The 14,026-nt window shown below is 43.8% G+C and overlaps 1 protein-coding gene across 1 annotated transcript; it reads right to left on the bottom strand.

The window, feature by feature from the left end:
• Positions 1-7,650: 7,650 nt before the first annotated feature.
• LOC131688325 (uncharacterized) lies at positions 7,651-7,986 on the bottom strand. Its single transcript, XM_058972528.1, has one exon. It carries the CDS (start codon positions 7,984-7,986, stop codon positions 7,651-7,653), a length of 336 nt encoding a protein of 111 aa, XP_058828511.1.
• Positions 7,987-14,026: the final 6,040 nt, after the last annotated feature.

Below are 14,026 nucleotides of genomic sequence, written 5' to 3'. Positions count from 1 at the left end.
CACGACTTCGAGTTTGACAGCATGTAAACAATACACATCAATGAGAAAGTGTGCAAAATTTGGTTGATTTTTACCCAATGGTAAAAAAGTTGTACCCTGTTGAATGTGTCGCAATAATTTCGTGTTTGCCCTTTATGTAAGATTTTGCGTAAGTCGCAACAGAACTTCTCGACTTCTCTCACTTTTTAATATCTTACACTCTCCCTATGCTATGCCCCGTTCATTTTTTTAGAGTTTTGTGCGCCACAGACTTTGAAAACTTCGCAATTTTGGCCAACTCACACATCGATAAGTACTTGCACAATTTGTGCAGAATCAATCAAATAACCGGATCAGTGATTCACCCATGCTTACAAAATGCCGCACGTTTTGACAGCTTTTAATCGTTTTGCCAAAATTCGCATTATTGTCCGCACGATGAGTATGACTTCATAATTTGCGTCAATGCGGCACTAGCTTAGTCCGGTCATTAAGTTAGTGCTGGATTCTGATGAGACGAAGTCGAAACGCAAATTCCATAACTAGTTTGGATCCGTTTAGTTTAAATGTCGACATCTACTCCTTCCATGTACGTATCATTTGGGTATAGGAAAATAAACTACGTTATGCTAAACATTTATCTTCATATTAGGTTAATGGATACTTCTCAAAGTGAGTTTCGTTTTCGAATGCCCAAACGACACATTACCAAAATTTGGAAAGGTACTTTGCTCAACCATGCAACGTCCACTTTCCATTGAGTAAAAAACTTTCTGTAGTTGAGCAGAACTTTTTCTTGATATCAAATAACTTACTCCTCAAGCCACAAGCCCTTGACAGTCACCGAAGAGAACATCATCATGTTACTCGTTCATCTATTAACTCTACCTCTATTAATAGTGAAATGTTCCACAGAATTCACAATGGAACAGTGCGATGACTCAAAGGGTGTTATTTCCACTCTTCAGTCCGTTAAGCAAGTCGAACAACACATCCTGTCGGACACAGACTGGCACGTAAATCAGTTCTATCATCTTATCCTGCATCTGAAGCCTGAACCTTGCCTTGAGGTACAGTTCTGGAAGGACTCTCCGCATAGATTGACAGAAATTGTGTTCCACGTCGACTGCAATAGGATGGATTATTTCTATCTTCGTATACATTACGCTGAGCGATGGAAAAGCTGGATGGCCACGTTCCGATCTGGACAAGAACTGGTGGAATCAGTTTGTAACAAATTTCAATATTGGTTAGGACACGATATATTTTGGAAAAACATTACTATGAATACTGTTTTGTCCAGTAATGGTGACCATGTTGCACTTGATAATCCGGAAGCATTGATTCTAACTCATATTGTATACTACAATCCAAGCTGGGCGTTTAGTGAGCTACGTAGAATGTACGAAGTGGTTAATGTTGATGCAAAACCACTGCCAGTGGTGTCAGATTGTCGCTGTTTACGTCACGAAACTCTGATTCTCGGTAGCATGCATTGGTCGTTGTTGGCCCTCGAAACACCCAGATGCCATGAAAATGACAAAGCCACGATAGTTTTAGCTTCCGTAGCTGTGTTCCTGTTAATGGTTTGGCTTTTTGTCTGTTTCGTGAGTAATCGCTGATCCACAGAGCTGGCAGCTTGGTGTACTATGATAATCAAGGGAGTCGGCGTAGCGTATTGGTAAATCAATTGCCTTGTACGCAGCGCACCTGGGTTCGAGTCCCGACCCCGCACATAGGGTTAGAAATTTTTCCTAAGAGATTTTTCTAACCCGAAGAGGCGAATGACCTTAAGGTTAAAACCTCTATAATTGAAATAAAAAAAAAAAAAAAAAAAAATGATAATCAAAACAAACGGGAATTAATTTAGAGTGCATTCGATGTTTTGTGTTAAGTAATTCTACGGAGGGCCAAACGGTACTGGTCAATCATTTCTAATTTGGCTAAATCTGTTCATATATGTTTATGTGTTGTCACGGAAGTAACAGATGCCGTAAACATCTGTCCAATTCATTTATGTATGTATCACTCCATTTTGCGATATCGAAATAATGTTTTCAAAAAACCTTTAGATAAATAAATGACAACTCTTGAAAATACATATCCTATTGTTTTTCTATTGATAAAAAACTTTAATTGATTTTTTTAAAGCTAGTGTCAATCCAATGCTGCCTTAATCCTATCACTAAGTTAGTGTCGGACTCTGATGAGACGAAGTTGAAACGCAAATTCTATTACTAATTCTCTTTTAAAATCGTTGTGTCCCGAACAATGCATGATGGACAACCCTAAGCAATTTTGGCCTTACCTGCGGAACAGGATGTCTTCCGGTGGAATACCGGAAAGCGTCAACTTTCCTGTTTTGATAGAAAATCAACGTCGCTCGCGGAGTCAGCAAATATATTCTCGCCCTTCTTTCAAAACGTACTACAAACGTACACCAGCTTGTTGTGAAAAAGCTAAGGCGGACTGGACTGTCGAACTGGCTGACTAATTGAATCTCGTCGTACCTTGCGAGCCATAGTGCCTCTGTACGACTTGGAAATACACTCTCTGATCATTTCCACATTACATCGGCCGTTCTTCAAGGGAGTCATCTCGGACCTCTTCTATTAGTGCTCATTGCGAACGACCTGACGTGTCATGTATGTAGACAATCTAAATTTTTTTATTATTGCGTCTTCGGTATATACCTTAAAGATCACACTTAATGCTGTTGCAAGCGTCAATTTAACATCTAATCAATTTAATATCTAATTGCTAACTTATAATTAAATTTAGTGGTATGGAGGTCATAATCTAAAGTAGTTTCGTTGAATTTGCTACAACATTTGTCCACCGGATTATTCTGGCCATAAACTGTATGGTGTCTAGGAATCCACCAAGGTGGACGATTCCTTATACCACGAGGAGGAACAAACAAATTAATCCTAGAAAAAATATCGAAACAGTCAATATTGTTCTATAACATATGGTAGACGAACATCCCCTCTCGCAGGTTGATGGGATTGACGGTATTGTAAACATCATCAAGCCACAATATATTCAATAGAGTTATCTAAATATAAGGACCTTCGCTCTTTTTAGTTTTTATTTGCACCAAGTTCTACTACTAGAGGTTAATTAGTTCTCATGTTAATAATCCACCAAACATTATGACTACTGAGGATTTGATTTATATAAAAAGCCCGCTTCAAGATGTTGATTACAATACGCCTCGATAGTGGTGTGTCGAGGAGGCCGGGAGGGCTGATATGAGCCTTTTGTCTGTTCGATACCTTTCCTCTATTCACCAGCTCATAACCAACAATCAATCAGTAACAAATAGATAATTGAGAAAGGATGTGCTATGTGTGGTGATTGGCTATTCAAGTATTAGTAGTGTTTGAAGTACTAATGTATGTCTCATGTGATGATCATAATTTCAGCTGTATCTTGTACCTATCTAATCTATTACGTCTCTCATATATTGTCTTTTATTTCTTCTTTTCGAGTCCTATACTGCCATTCTACACCCGCCTTCAGCTGAATCAACAACGATGGTGATAGTGAACGTCTTAACACTCACACATTCTCAAACGCGGTCTCAGCGGGAACCTACAAAAATGCCATCGTGCACGCGATTACGAATCGGTCACGTCCGAATGTCTATCCTTGATCCTAGAAGCCTAGGTCCATGCCTACAGCTGGACCAATTAAGAAAATACGCCCATACCTATTAGACAACACGTCTCATGGCGACATGACCGGGAACCCTATCGATATAAACGATCCCACTCTCTGCCAGAATTCAAACCGCGCACTGAAAATTTAATATCAGACTCACGGTTCGAACACACGTTACAAAATCACGTCAGCGCACAAACGTTAGAGCCCCTCGCGATTTTCCAAGCAACCTACGAACTCGCAAACATGATTACACCCCGGTGATAAGGTGAAAATCTCAGCACTCATAAACTTACCAACGCGATCTCAAGCGTTAATCTACAAACTCCCGCGCTCGCGCCATCATGAATCGGGATCGTCCGGAAGTATCTATCCTCGGTAAAAACAATCTAGGTCCTTGTTAATTATTAAAAAAATAATAAAATTGAAAAATAACTACCATATCCACTAGACAAATCGTTCCATGGCGACATGACCGGAAACTCTAGTGATATGGGGTAACTCTCTCCCTGTCAGAATGTGATCCGTACACCGAAAACTAAAGATCAGAATGACGGTCCGCGAATATATAAATCGCCGCAGGGTTTCAAAATCGAATTTATACACGCGAAGTCACATACACGCGAGCACACGGGACAAACACGTCAACATACGAACGCTTAAGCCCTTCGCGATCATCTACGCACACCTATGCCTGCGATCGCGTAAACTTGATAACACTGCGGCAATTGTGTGAACGTTTTAGTACTTACGAAGTTACAAACGCGATCTCAAACGTCAACCCGCAAATGCGCGATCATGAATCGGTCACGTCCGGAAATCTTTAACCTTTATTCTAGCAATTTAGGTCCATACATTCAGTTGGACCAATCAAAAAAATAAAGCTCATATCCACTAGACCACGCGTTCTACGACGACATGATTGGGATCTCTAATGATATGGAAGAACCCACTTCCTTCTGGAATCTGAACCGTACACAAAAAATTAAGTATCAGATTCACGGTCCGCGCGCGATCATTCTAGAACACACGCGAATATGCGAAAGGCACACGGTTATGAAATAGAATTTATGCACGCGAAGTTACACGTTAGCACACGCGACATACAAACGCACACGCGATCGAGCACATTAACGTACAAATATTCGAGCCCTTCGCGATGATACACGCGATTCCGAGTCCCTACGCCCGCACATGCCTGAACCGTACAAAGAATATCACATTCAGAATCACGGCCCGCTACAATTGGCCTATTGCAGTGTTTTATTGGGCGACATTGCCTGTCTCGTCTGCAAATTGTAGTATGTGATTCTGACGGGGAGCCCTTCCGAGAACCTAGCTCTACAGCTCCAGTAGGACAACTCTCGAAAAAAAAAAAAACATATGGTAGACGAACATTCTTTGCAAGAAAGTTCGGCGAGACTCCAGCGTTGGCAAATCTAGCAACATGCATCTATTATTATACGGCGGAAGACGGATAGGGTCCTTCCAAGGCAGTCTTCTAAGAACAAATCGTACAAAGCTGCTCTGAACGCGCTCCACCCGGTCGCTTTGAGCGGTGTTGTATGGCGTCCATACTTGTACAGCATACTCCAAGATGCTCCGGACCAGTGCGCAGTATAAAGATTGCAGCACGTGGAAATCCACAAATTCGACTGTGTTCCGTTTTATAAAACCCAATATTGCAAAAGCCTTACCCGTTGCTGCAGTGAGGTCATCGGCGAAACGAAGTTTTCTGTCGTATAACACTCTCAAGTCACGAATAGAATTCTCCCTTTAGAAGACACAGGTTTGGAGGGTATATTCGCAACGCCTTGGCGTTGCCGAGAGTCCGAAACTTTGATTCATGCCTTTCAACAAGAACCATTCCTCTATATTGGCTATATCGTCTTGGATCACAGACGAATACTGAGGCAATTGAACGAAAGATTTTCAGATCATCAGCATAAAGTAGTTTTTCAGACTTGATGCGGGCTCAGAGGTCGCTGATGAATAAAAACAGATCAGAGGCCCTCGGTGACTTCCTTTAGGCACACTGGTTGGCGCTTCGAATGCACTTCAGCATGTGGAGCCAATTCTAACGAAGGCGGATCGTTGTGAGAGGTAAGAACACAGCCATCTAGTTACCCATCCATGAAAACCTAATCGCTCCAGTTTCAAAAGACCAATGTTGTGTGGCACTTTGTCGAATCCTTTTGCCAAACTAAAATATACAGCGTCGACTTGTGACGATTTTCTACAGCTGGAAGCAAAAAGCTTGTGTATGTCATCAAATTCGAAGTGGCGGAACGTTTTTTTTTTTACAAATCCGTGTTGATGTTTGTCAATTCTGTTGGATGCAGAAGCATACATCGCATTGTAGGCAAACTTTTCCAGAACTGTAGCCAGTAAGTTCGGCAGCGAAATTCCTCTGTAGTTTTGAACATTATGCGTGTTTACAGCCTTATGAATAGGAACTATGAACGCTAGAAAATACTACTAGCTGGTGCAGAAAGTGCTCGGGCACAGTGTTTTATAAACGCAGGAGGCAAGCAATCCGGACCTGGCCCTTTCAACGGATCAGCGATGAACAGAGCGCTCAGAAAATTGGCATCATTTACGTTAGGAAGAGACAGGTTAATATTATACGTTGGCAATGTTTCAAGGTACTCTTGCGATGTTGGAGGTGATCTGCTTGTCGTAGACGACCAAGCTCGGCGTTCCACCACGGAAACTTTCAATCTTCTTTTCTGCTAACACGCTTTTTAAGAACATTACGGCAAAAATTCCCATATATGGGATTCTTCGCCGTAATATCTGCCTGATCTAAATCATTTCCAACCAGCATCACAGCCAGGTTTCGGTGGGAACGATAATGTCATAGTCGCAGGAAGTGGGGGCAAGCGAAAAGGCCTGCGTTTTCGTTCTCATTCCACGAACATTCTGGTAGTAAACGGTCAAAAAATCAGGTGTTGTACGCGACGGTGTATTATGAACCTATGAGGTTTTCAGAGAGCGGATTATTATTTAAAGCAAAATACTCGCCTGAGAAGGGAATTCGGAAGACACCCTCACGACCTGCCAACGCAAGACCGGGACGACTAAGCTGGTCGCTGACCGGTAGCGCGGCTGCGTCGGAGGGCTCGGGAGCTTCCGTAGTACTGTATAACGAGCGTCCCGGTGATGGCAGCGACAAACAAAATGCACCTTCATTCAGTGGGTTGAAGTCATTAGAGTGCTCTCTCTCTCTCTCTCTCTCTCGACCGGGTCAGGAGGGTGAAATTCCAATCGATTAGTATGCAGATGATCTTCGGTGACAGCGTCGAAACTGTTGTGTTCAGCAGTAGCCTTTAGTGGAAGGCATTCTGAGCGAGCAGAAGCGAAGCGATCGAACTTTCGATCTATCGAGCTATTTCTGGGAGGGCTGTGCCACTGTATTCTAGAAATATCTTTTGAACCGTTTTCAGGAGGACATAAGTGCTTCCAGAAGTCCTTTCCAGGTATCCCAGAGCGTCCTTTAGTGTGATGTTAGCGGCCGCCTACCGAAAGAGAAGAATGCCAGAATCGACACAGCTTACTTCGGCGGGCGTTTGGCAGTAGGTTAGAGGCCAACCAAGTCGTGCCGTTGTACAGGAGAGCAAGGATCCTCATACGCCCGTCCAAGTTGTGGCTGTTTATTTCAATACCGTACAATATTTTGCTGTTGACAAGCGCATTTCCGACGTTCAGAGTAGTTTTCCTGTTGAATGTCGGATGCCGGGCACGAATGGTTCGCATGAAGCGTTTCCTGCTTTCACAGACTCGTTCGGCAGTTCGCAAGTGTAGAAAAAGCGAAGTTTTGATACCGAGGATTTTTGGTTCTCTGCGGAAAGGGATAAGTTTATTTCTGAGTTTGACCGGTCTTTTAGTGGCTAGGTGATACTGAGCATTTGGCGGTTTACTGTGGCTTGGAGCCGACGACGATTATGATGCCTTCGGCGTAGACTAAAATGTAGACTCCACCCGGCCAACATGCAAAGAGGCAGTTCATGCTGACGAGGAATAAAGTAGGCTAGCGACTCCCACTCGAAAGACAGGTTTGTTGAGGTAGTCCTTGGTGTAATTCCCAAGGTTTCCGGTGACTTCCCTGCTAGCTCGTTGCCGGAGAACCCCCTCGCGGTAGATTGTGTTGTAGGCCTTGGCTATGTCTAATATTGCTATGTCAGCATGCAGATCGTCCGCCAAAGCCTGCCGGAGGATTTCTCCAAAGGCTTCGAGGTGTGTTACAGTCCCTCCACCCTTGCGAAATGCGAATTCGCGCTGGTCAAGATGGAAGTTTTCATCGAGATAGGTCATAAGCCGTTTGTTGACCATCTGCTTCATAGCTTTCCCTACGCAGGGAAGCAGGCTAATCGGCCTGAAGTCTTTCGTCGTACGGGGAGTGTCACCTTTTTTTTGTATGGGGATTACAAGCGCCGTTTTCCAAAAGGATGGGATGGGTTGGCCATTCCAGATGCGGTTCATACATTCCAAATGGACTCTTCTAGCCTCAAGTGGAGCATGCTGTAGCATAGTTTAGCCAACGTCATTTAGTCCAGCGAAGATACCGTGGGTGGTAGCGAGTACTGCCGTTAATTCTATCCCGGAGAGCACTCTGTTCAAGTCTTGTCCGGAGTCGCTCTGCTAAGTCTTCTGCATCGTGCTAAAAAGGTTGGTGGGAGGGCATCATCTGATGGTAACGAGCTGAAGTGTTTGCCGAGTTCTTCAGAAATTTCTTGGGGCTCGACTTATCTGGTTCCGTTTACTGCGAGGAAGAAGCTGGCTTGCCTACTTTTACCTCTTAGATTTGACTGTTTCACTCTTCTCCAAAGCTGGACTGGGGAAACGTCGGGAGATATCCCTTGAAGAAACGCGTACCAGCTCTTGATATCCGGAGCCTAAATGGCCTTCCTGGTCAGGTTTCGTGATCTATTAAACTATGAAGCCTTTTTTTTATTCATTTCGTTTATTTGATAGGCACAAATGCGTTAGCTTGGCGGTGCCAAATGCTTATGTTTTTACATTTTGGATATCTTAAAACTAGGAGGTTACAATGTTGAAATATTTTTTTTTACAAAGGAAAAAAAAAGTTTACAGCTATCTTAAGACTAGAAATAAGATTCAATATACAAGAGAGGGCCAAAAGATTTTTTTATGAAAAAATTTAAAACAAGGGATTCACTTTGATATACAAGAGGGGGAGTAATAGTATTTTACGAAATATTTTACGGTTTTTTTTTTTTTTCAATTTGTTTATTTGATAAGGCACGTATGCGTTAGCTTAAAGGTGCCATTTTTTCATTGTTTTACATTTTGAATTTCTTAAAACTAGGGGGTTACACATTTCAATATTATTTTGTTTTATATAATGAAACTAAAAAAAAAACTTTACAGCTAACTTATACATATAAAAGAGGGTATAATATAATATTCGTAAGATTTGGGGGACGGGTCATTTTATGTGTTCTTTGTATTGTAATTCACTTTATGATTTTTAGAAGGGAGTTTGTAGGAGAAATTAATTATTAACTAAGCGGAACATTTTACAAGCTTATTAACTAGAAATAACTAGAGAGAGTGGTTCAAGATTAAGGGGAATTAATTAGGGCCATTTTAAAGTAGTGGTACTGTTGTGCATTTCTTAACGAGATTAAATATTGATCAACTAAAACTAGAAGATAGCGGGCACATAAATTTTGGGAAGATATTCAAGGGGAGAAGGGGGTGAAGTCATACATCTGTGTATCAGAGACATGGGAGGGAGGGTGGACAAGGCTGAAGGGGGGGGGGGGGGTGAGATATAAACTTTCAGTTTCCGGCATCAGGAATTAACGGCCAGGATTACAGATTCGAACGGATGAATCAAGTATTGGGACGCCGGGCGGTTTTCCTCGAGCCGGCAGGGGTTCCTCCAGACGATTTCGTAGTACGGCTCAGATACGGATCGGAAACACACCGCGCTGCGCGTGTGATGTTGTACTGTAGATCTCGTGTTGTTGGTTCATTCGACAGATGTTTTGTCTCGTCTTGGAGTCGTATCAAACCATCGTTGGGGTACGGTAGGCGGAAGAGGGCACTTCTGGGAATGATAAGAGAAAAGATAGGGGCATTTAAATTTGGATATTGATGGTTTTGAGGAACGTGTATATAAGGGACATGTAGAGAATATCGCGGCTTGCTAGTACATCTCGAACCGGGACATTGGGTGATCTTCCTCGGGCCCGAAGGGAATCGAATAGTTGAGATCTGGCAGAACAGTACTCGGCGCATGCCCAGACAACATGTTCGATTTCGTGATAACCGTTACCACAAGCGCAGATACCGCTATCCACGAGCCCAATACGTCGGAGATGTGCGTCCAGCGTGTAGTGATTGGACATGAGCCGAGACATCACGCGAATGAAATCCCGACCCACATCCATCCCTCTGAACCAAGGTTTCGTCGATACCTTAGGGATTATCGAATGTAGCCACCTTCCCAGTTCACCATTGCTCCATGAAGTTTGCCAACTTTCGAGGGTTCTCTGATGAGTGATACTGAAAAATTCGCTGAAGCTAATTGGTCTTTCATATATGTCACCTTGTAAAGCGCCCGCCTTAGCTAAAGAGTCCGCTTCTTCATTACCTGGAATGGAGCAATGCGAGGGAACCCAAACTAAGGTAATCTTGTACGATCTTACAGACAAAGCACACAGGCGCTCCCAGATTTTCCCCAGAAAATATGGAATGTGCTTTCTAGGTTTCATTGAACGGAGAGCCTCGATTGAGCTGAGGCTATCCGAGACAATAAAGTAATGATCGGTGGGCAAAGTATCAATGATCCCAAGGGTATACTGAATAGCAGCAAGTTCTGCGACGTAAACTGAAGCAGGATCATTGAGTTTGAATGAGGCGGTGAGGTTTTGATTGAATATACCGAAGCCAGTGGAGCCGTCGAGGCTTGACCCGTCGGTGTAAAACATCTTGTTGCAGTCGACTTCTCGAAATTTACTATGAAAGATGCTTGGGATCACTTGCGGACGTATGTGATCCGGGATTCCACGAATCTCGTCTTTCATGGATGTGTCGAAGAATACAGTTGAATCAGAAGCATGAAAGAGATTGACACGGTTGGGATAGTATGAAGAAGGATTGATATTTTGTGCCATGTAATCGAAGTACAAGGACATAAATCGGGTTTGAGAATTGAGCTCGACAAGCCTTTCGAAATTTGCAATTACTAACGGGTTCAAGATATCGCATCGGATGAGCAATCGATATGAGAGTTCCCAAAATCGATTTTTCAGCGGAAGGACGCCCGCTAGCACTTCTAAACTCATCGTATGTGTCGAGTGCATGCAACCCAAAGCAATACGCAAACAACAATATTGGATTCGCTCTAGTTTGATGAAATGTATGTTCGCAGCGGAGCGGAAACAGAAACTCCCGTACTCCATCACCGACAATATTGTTGTTTGGTACAGCCTGATCAGGTCTCCTGGGTGCCCACCCACCATGTTCCGGTTATTGTACGGAGAAAGTTGATCCTTTGCTGGCACTTCTGTTTCAGATACCTAATGTGACATCCCCAGGTTCCTTTAGAGTCGAACCAGACCCCGAGATATTTGAAAGTTGAAATCTGAGCAATAGTTTGACCCATTAATTGAAGCTGTAGTTGCGCTGGTTCACGCTTCCTTGAAAATACGACTAGCTCAGTTTTATCCGTGGAGAACTCGATACCTAGCTGGAGGGCCCAAGCAGACAAATTGTCCAAGGTATCTTGCAATGGTCCTTGCAGATCGACGGCTTTGGGACCCGTAATAGAGACCACACCGTCATCTGCAAGCTGCCTTAGCGTGCAGGAATTGACAAGACATTCGTCAATGTCATTCACGTAAAAGAAATAGAGAAGGGGGCTTAGACATGAGCCCTGGGGAAGACCCATGTAGCTAATTCGTGATGTCGATAAATCACCATGCGAAAAATGCATGTGTTTTTCAGACAGCAAGTTTAGCAAAAAGTTGTTTAGAGTCGGTGAAAGACCATGCTGGTGCAGCTTCTCAGAAAGAATTTTGATAGAAACTAAATCAAAAGCCCCCTTAATATCTAGGAAAACTGATGCCATCTGCTCTTTGCTAGCATAAGCCATTTGAATTTCTGTTGAGAGCAACGCAAGACAATCGTACGTCCCATTGCCTTTGCGGAAACCAAATTGTGTATCTGACAGTAAGCCATTTGCTTCAACCCAATTATCGAGGCGAAACAAGATCATTTTCTCGAACAACTTTCGGATACAGGACAGCATCGCAATCGGTCGATACGAGTTGTGGTCGGAGGCTGGTTTTCCTGGTTTTTGAATGGCGATGACCTTCACTTGCCTCCAGTCATGAGGGACAATATTATCCTCAAGAAACTTGTTAAATAAATTCAACAAGAGTCTCTTGGCAGAGTCTGGCAGATTCTTTAACAAGTTAAATTTGATTCTGTCTGGCCCTGGGGCTTTATTGTTACATGATAAGAGAGCAAGTGAGAACTCCACCATCGAAAACGGTGTTTCGTTCGCGTTATTGTGAGGGGACGCGGCGCGGTAGATCTTCTGTGCCGGGGCGGAATCCGGACAAACCTTCTGGGCAAAATCGAATATCCAACGGTTTGAATATTCCACGCTCTCATTGGTACTGTTTCGGTTTCGTAAGCGCCGGGCCGTACTCCAAAGAGTGCTCATCGATGTTTCTCTCGTTAGTCCGTCGACGAACCGGCGCCAGTAGCTACGTTTTTTGGCTTTTATCAAACTCTTCATGCGCGTTTCCGCCATCGCGTACTGTCGGTAGCTAGCTGGCAGTCCGTCGTCCCGGAAGGTCTTACACGCAGCGGCCTTCTCCGCGTACACGTCTGAGCACTCTTTGTCCCACCATGGATTGGGAGGACGCCCGCGTGAATTCGCGTCTGGTACGCGTTTAGTCTGAGCTTGAATCGCGGTATCGAGAATCAAGCCAGCCAGGAACCCGTACTCTTCCTCCGGAGGAAGCTCTTGTGTCAATTCTACTTTTTCGGATATCGCGGACGCGTAGCTCTTCCAATCAATATTTCGTGTGAGGTCATACGAAACATTGATTGTATTCGGTGGCCCTGAACCGTTAGCAATATTAATTACGATTGGCAGATGGTCGCTGCCGTGGGGATCAGAGACTACCTTCCACATGCAATCTAACCGCAGCGATGTCGAGCAGAGGGACAGGTCTAAGGCGCTCAGACGCGCTGGAGGGGCAGGAATCCGTGTCATTTCACCCGTATTCAAAATAGTCATATTGAAGTTGTCGCAAAGCTCATGGAGTAGGGTAGATCGATTATCGTCATGAAGGCAACCCCATGCCGTGCCGTGGGAGTTGAAGTCACCTAAAACTAGCCTCGGTGCGGGGAGGAGTTCCGCAATATCGCAAAGCCGTCGGTGGCTAACTGAGGCTCTAGGGGGGATGTAGGTGGAAGCAATGCAAAAGTCTTTGCCTTTAATTCTGGTTTGGCAAGCGACAACTTCAATGCCTGGCGTCGAGGGGAGGTCGATCCGATTGAAAGAATAGCACTTTTTGATCCCTAAAAGTACTCCTCCGTAAGAGTCTTCTCGATCCAAGCGAATAATATTAAAATCGTGAAAGTGTAGGGTTATTTCTGAAGTGAGCCATGTCTCGCATAGGGCAAATGCATCGCATTTCAAATTATTTAGTAAGATTTTAAACGAATCGATTTTCGGGATAATACTTCTGCAATTCCACTGTAGAACAGTGATTAAATCCTTGACCTCGTTCGATGAATTAGCCATCGAAGGATACAATCGCTGAAAGGAGGGGCCATTTCGCAGTGAACTGCAACAAGAATGTTTTTACTGCGGGGAGAAAGCTTATCAAGATACTTTTAAGGGGGTCAGAAATGTTCAACGCTGTAAGAATACGGTCCACAATGTCAGAGAAATTTATTAAGCCAGCACTGTTTTCTTTCTCTGGCTGAGATATGGGAACACTTGGGGTTTTTGATGTTCCTGGAAGTGCTGGGAACTCCTTTTCTGAGCTCAGGTTACTGAGACCGGGAGCGACTTGCTTCGGTTTTACAACAGTACTTCCTTGAGTAGTTATTTTAGGGGGACCATGAAGAGACACCTTCTGGCCTTTACGACGAAGCTTGGAAGAGGAAATATTCTTCCTTTTTCTACTACTTCTAGGCACAGCAGAAGATGTTCCCTCCTGGGGTTCATCACAGTCGCCTTCGTCAGTAGACAAGTTGGTAAAGATGTTCGTAGAGACAGGTGGCGTAGCTATCTTAAGCATTTCTGCAAAAGATCGCTTAGAGCGTCCCTAAAGGGAACGCTTAAGATTTTCCTCGCGCTGTTTGTACGCGGGACATGGAGGAAGAT

The sequence above is a fragment of the Topomyia yanbarensis genome, chromosome 3 (genome assembly GCF_030247195.1).
Source record: "Topomyia yanbarensis strain Yona2022 chromosome 3, ASM3024719v1, whole genome shotgun sequence".
NCBI lineage: Eukaryota > Metazoa > Arthropoda > Insecta > Diptera > Culicidae > Topomyia > Topomyia yanbarensis.
The sequence above is the reverse complement of the archived record's forward strand: the minus strand, read 5'-3'. Positions and strand labels throughout refer to the sequence as shown.

Coding starts and splice junctions, on each gene's coding strand:
- LOC131688325 (XM_058972528.1), bottom strand. CDS start 7,986: ATGAAGCAGATGGTCAACAAACGGCTTATGACCTATCTCGATGAAAAC.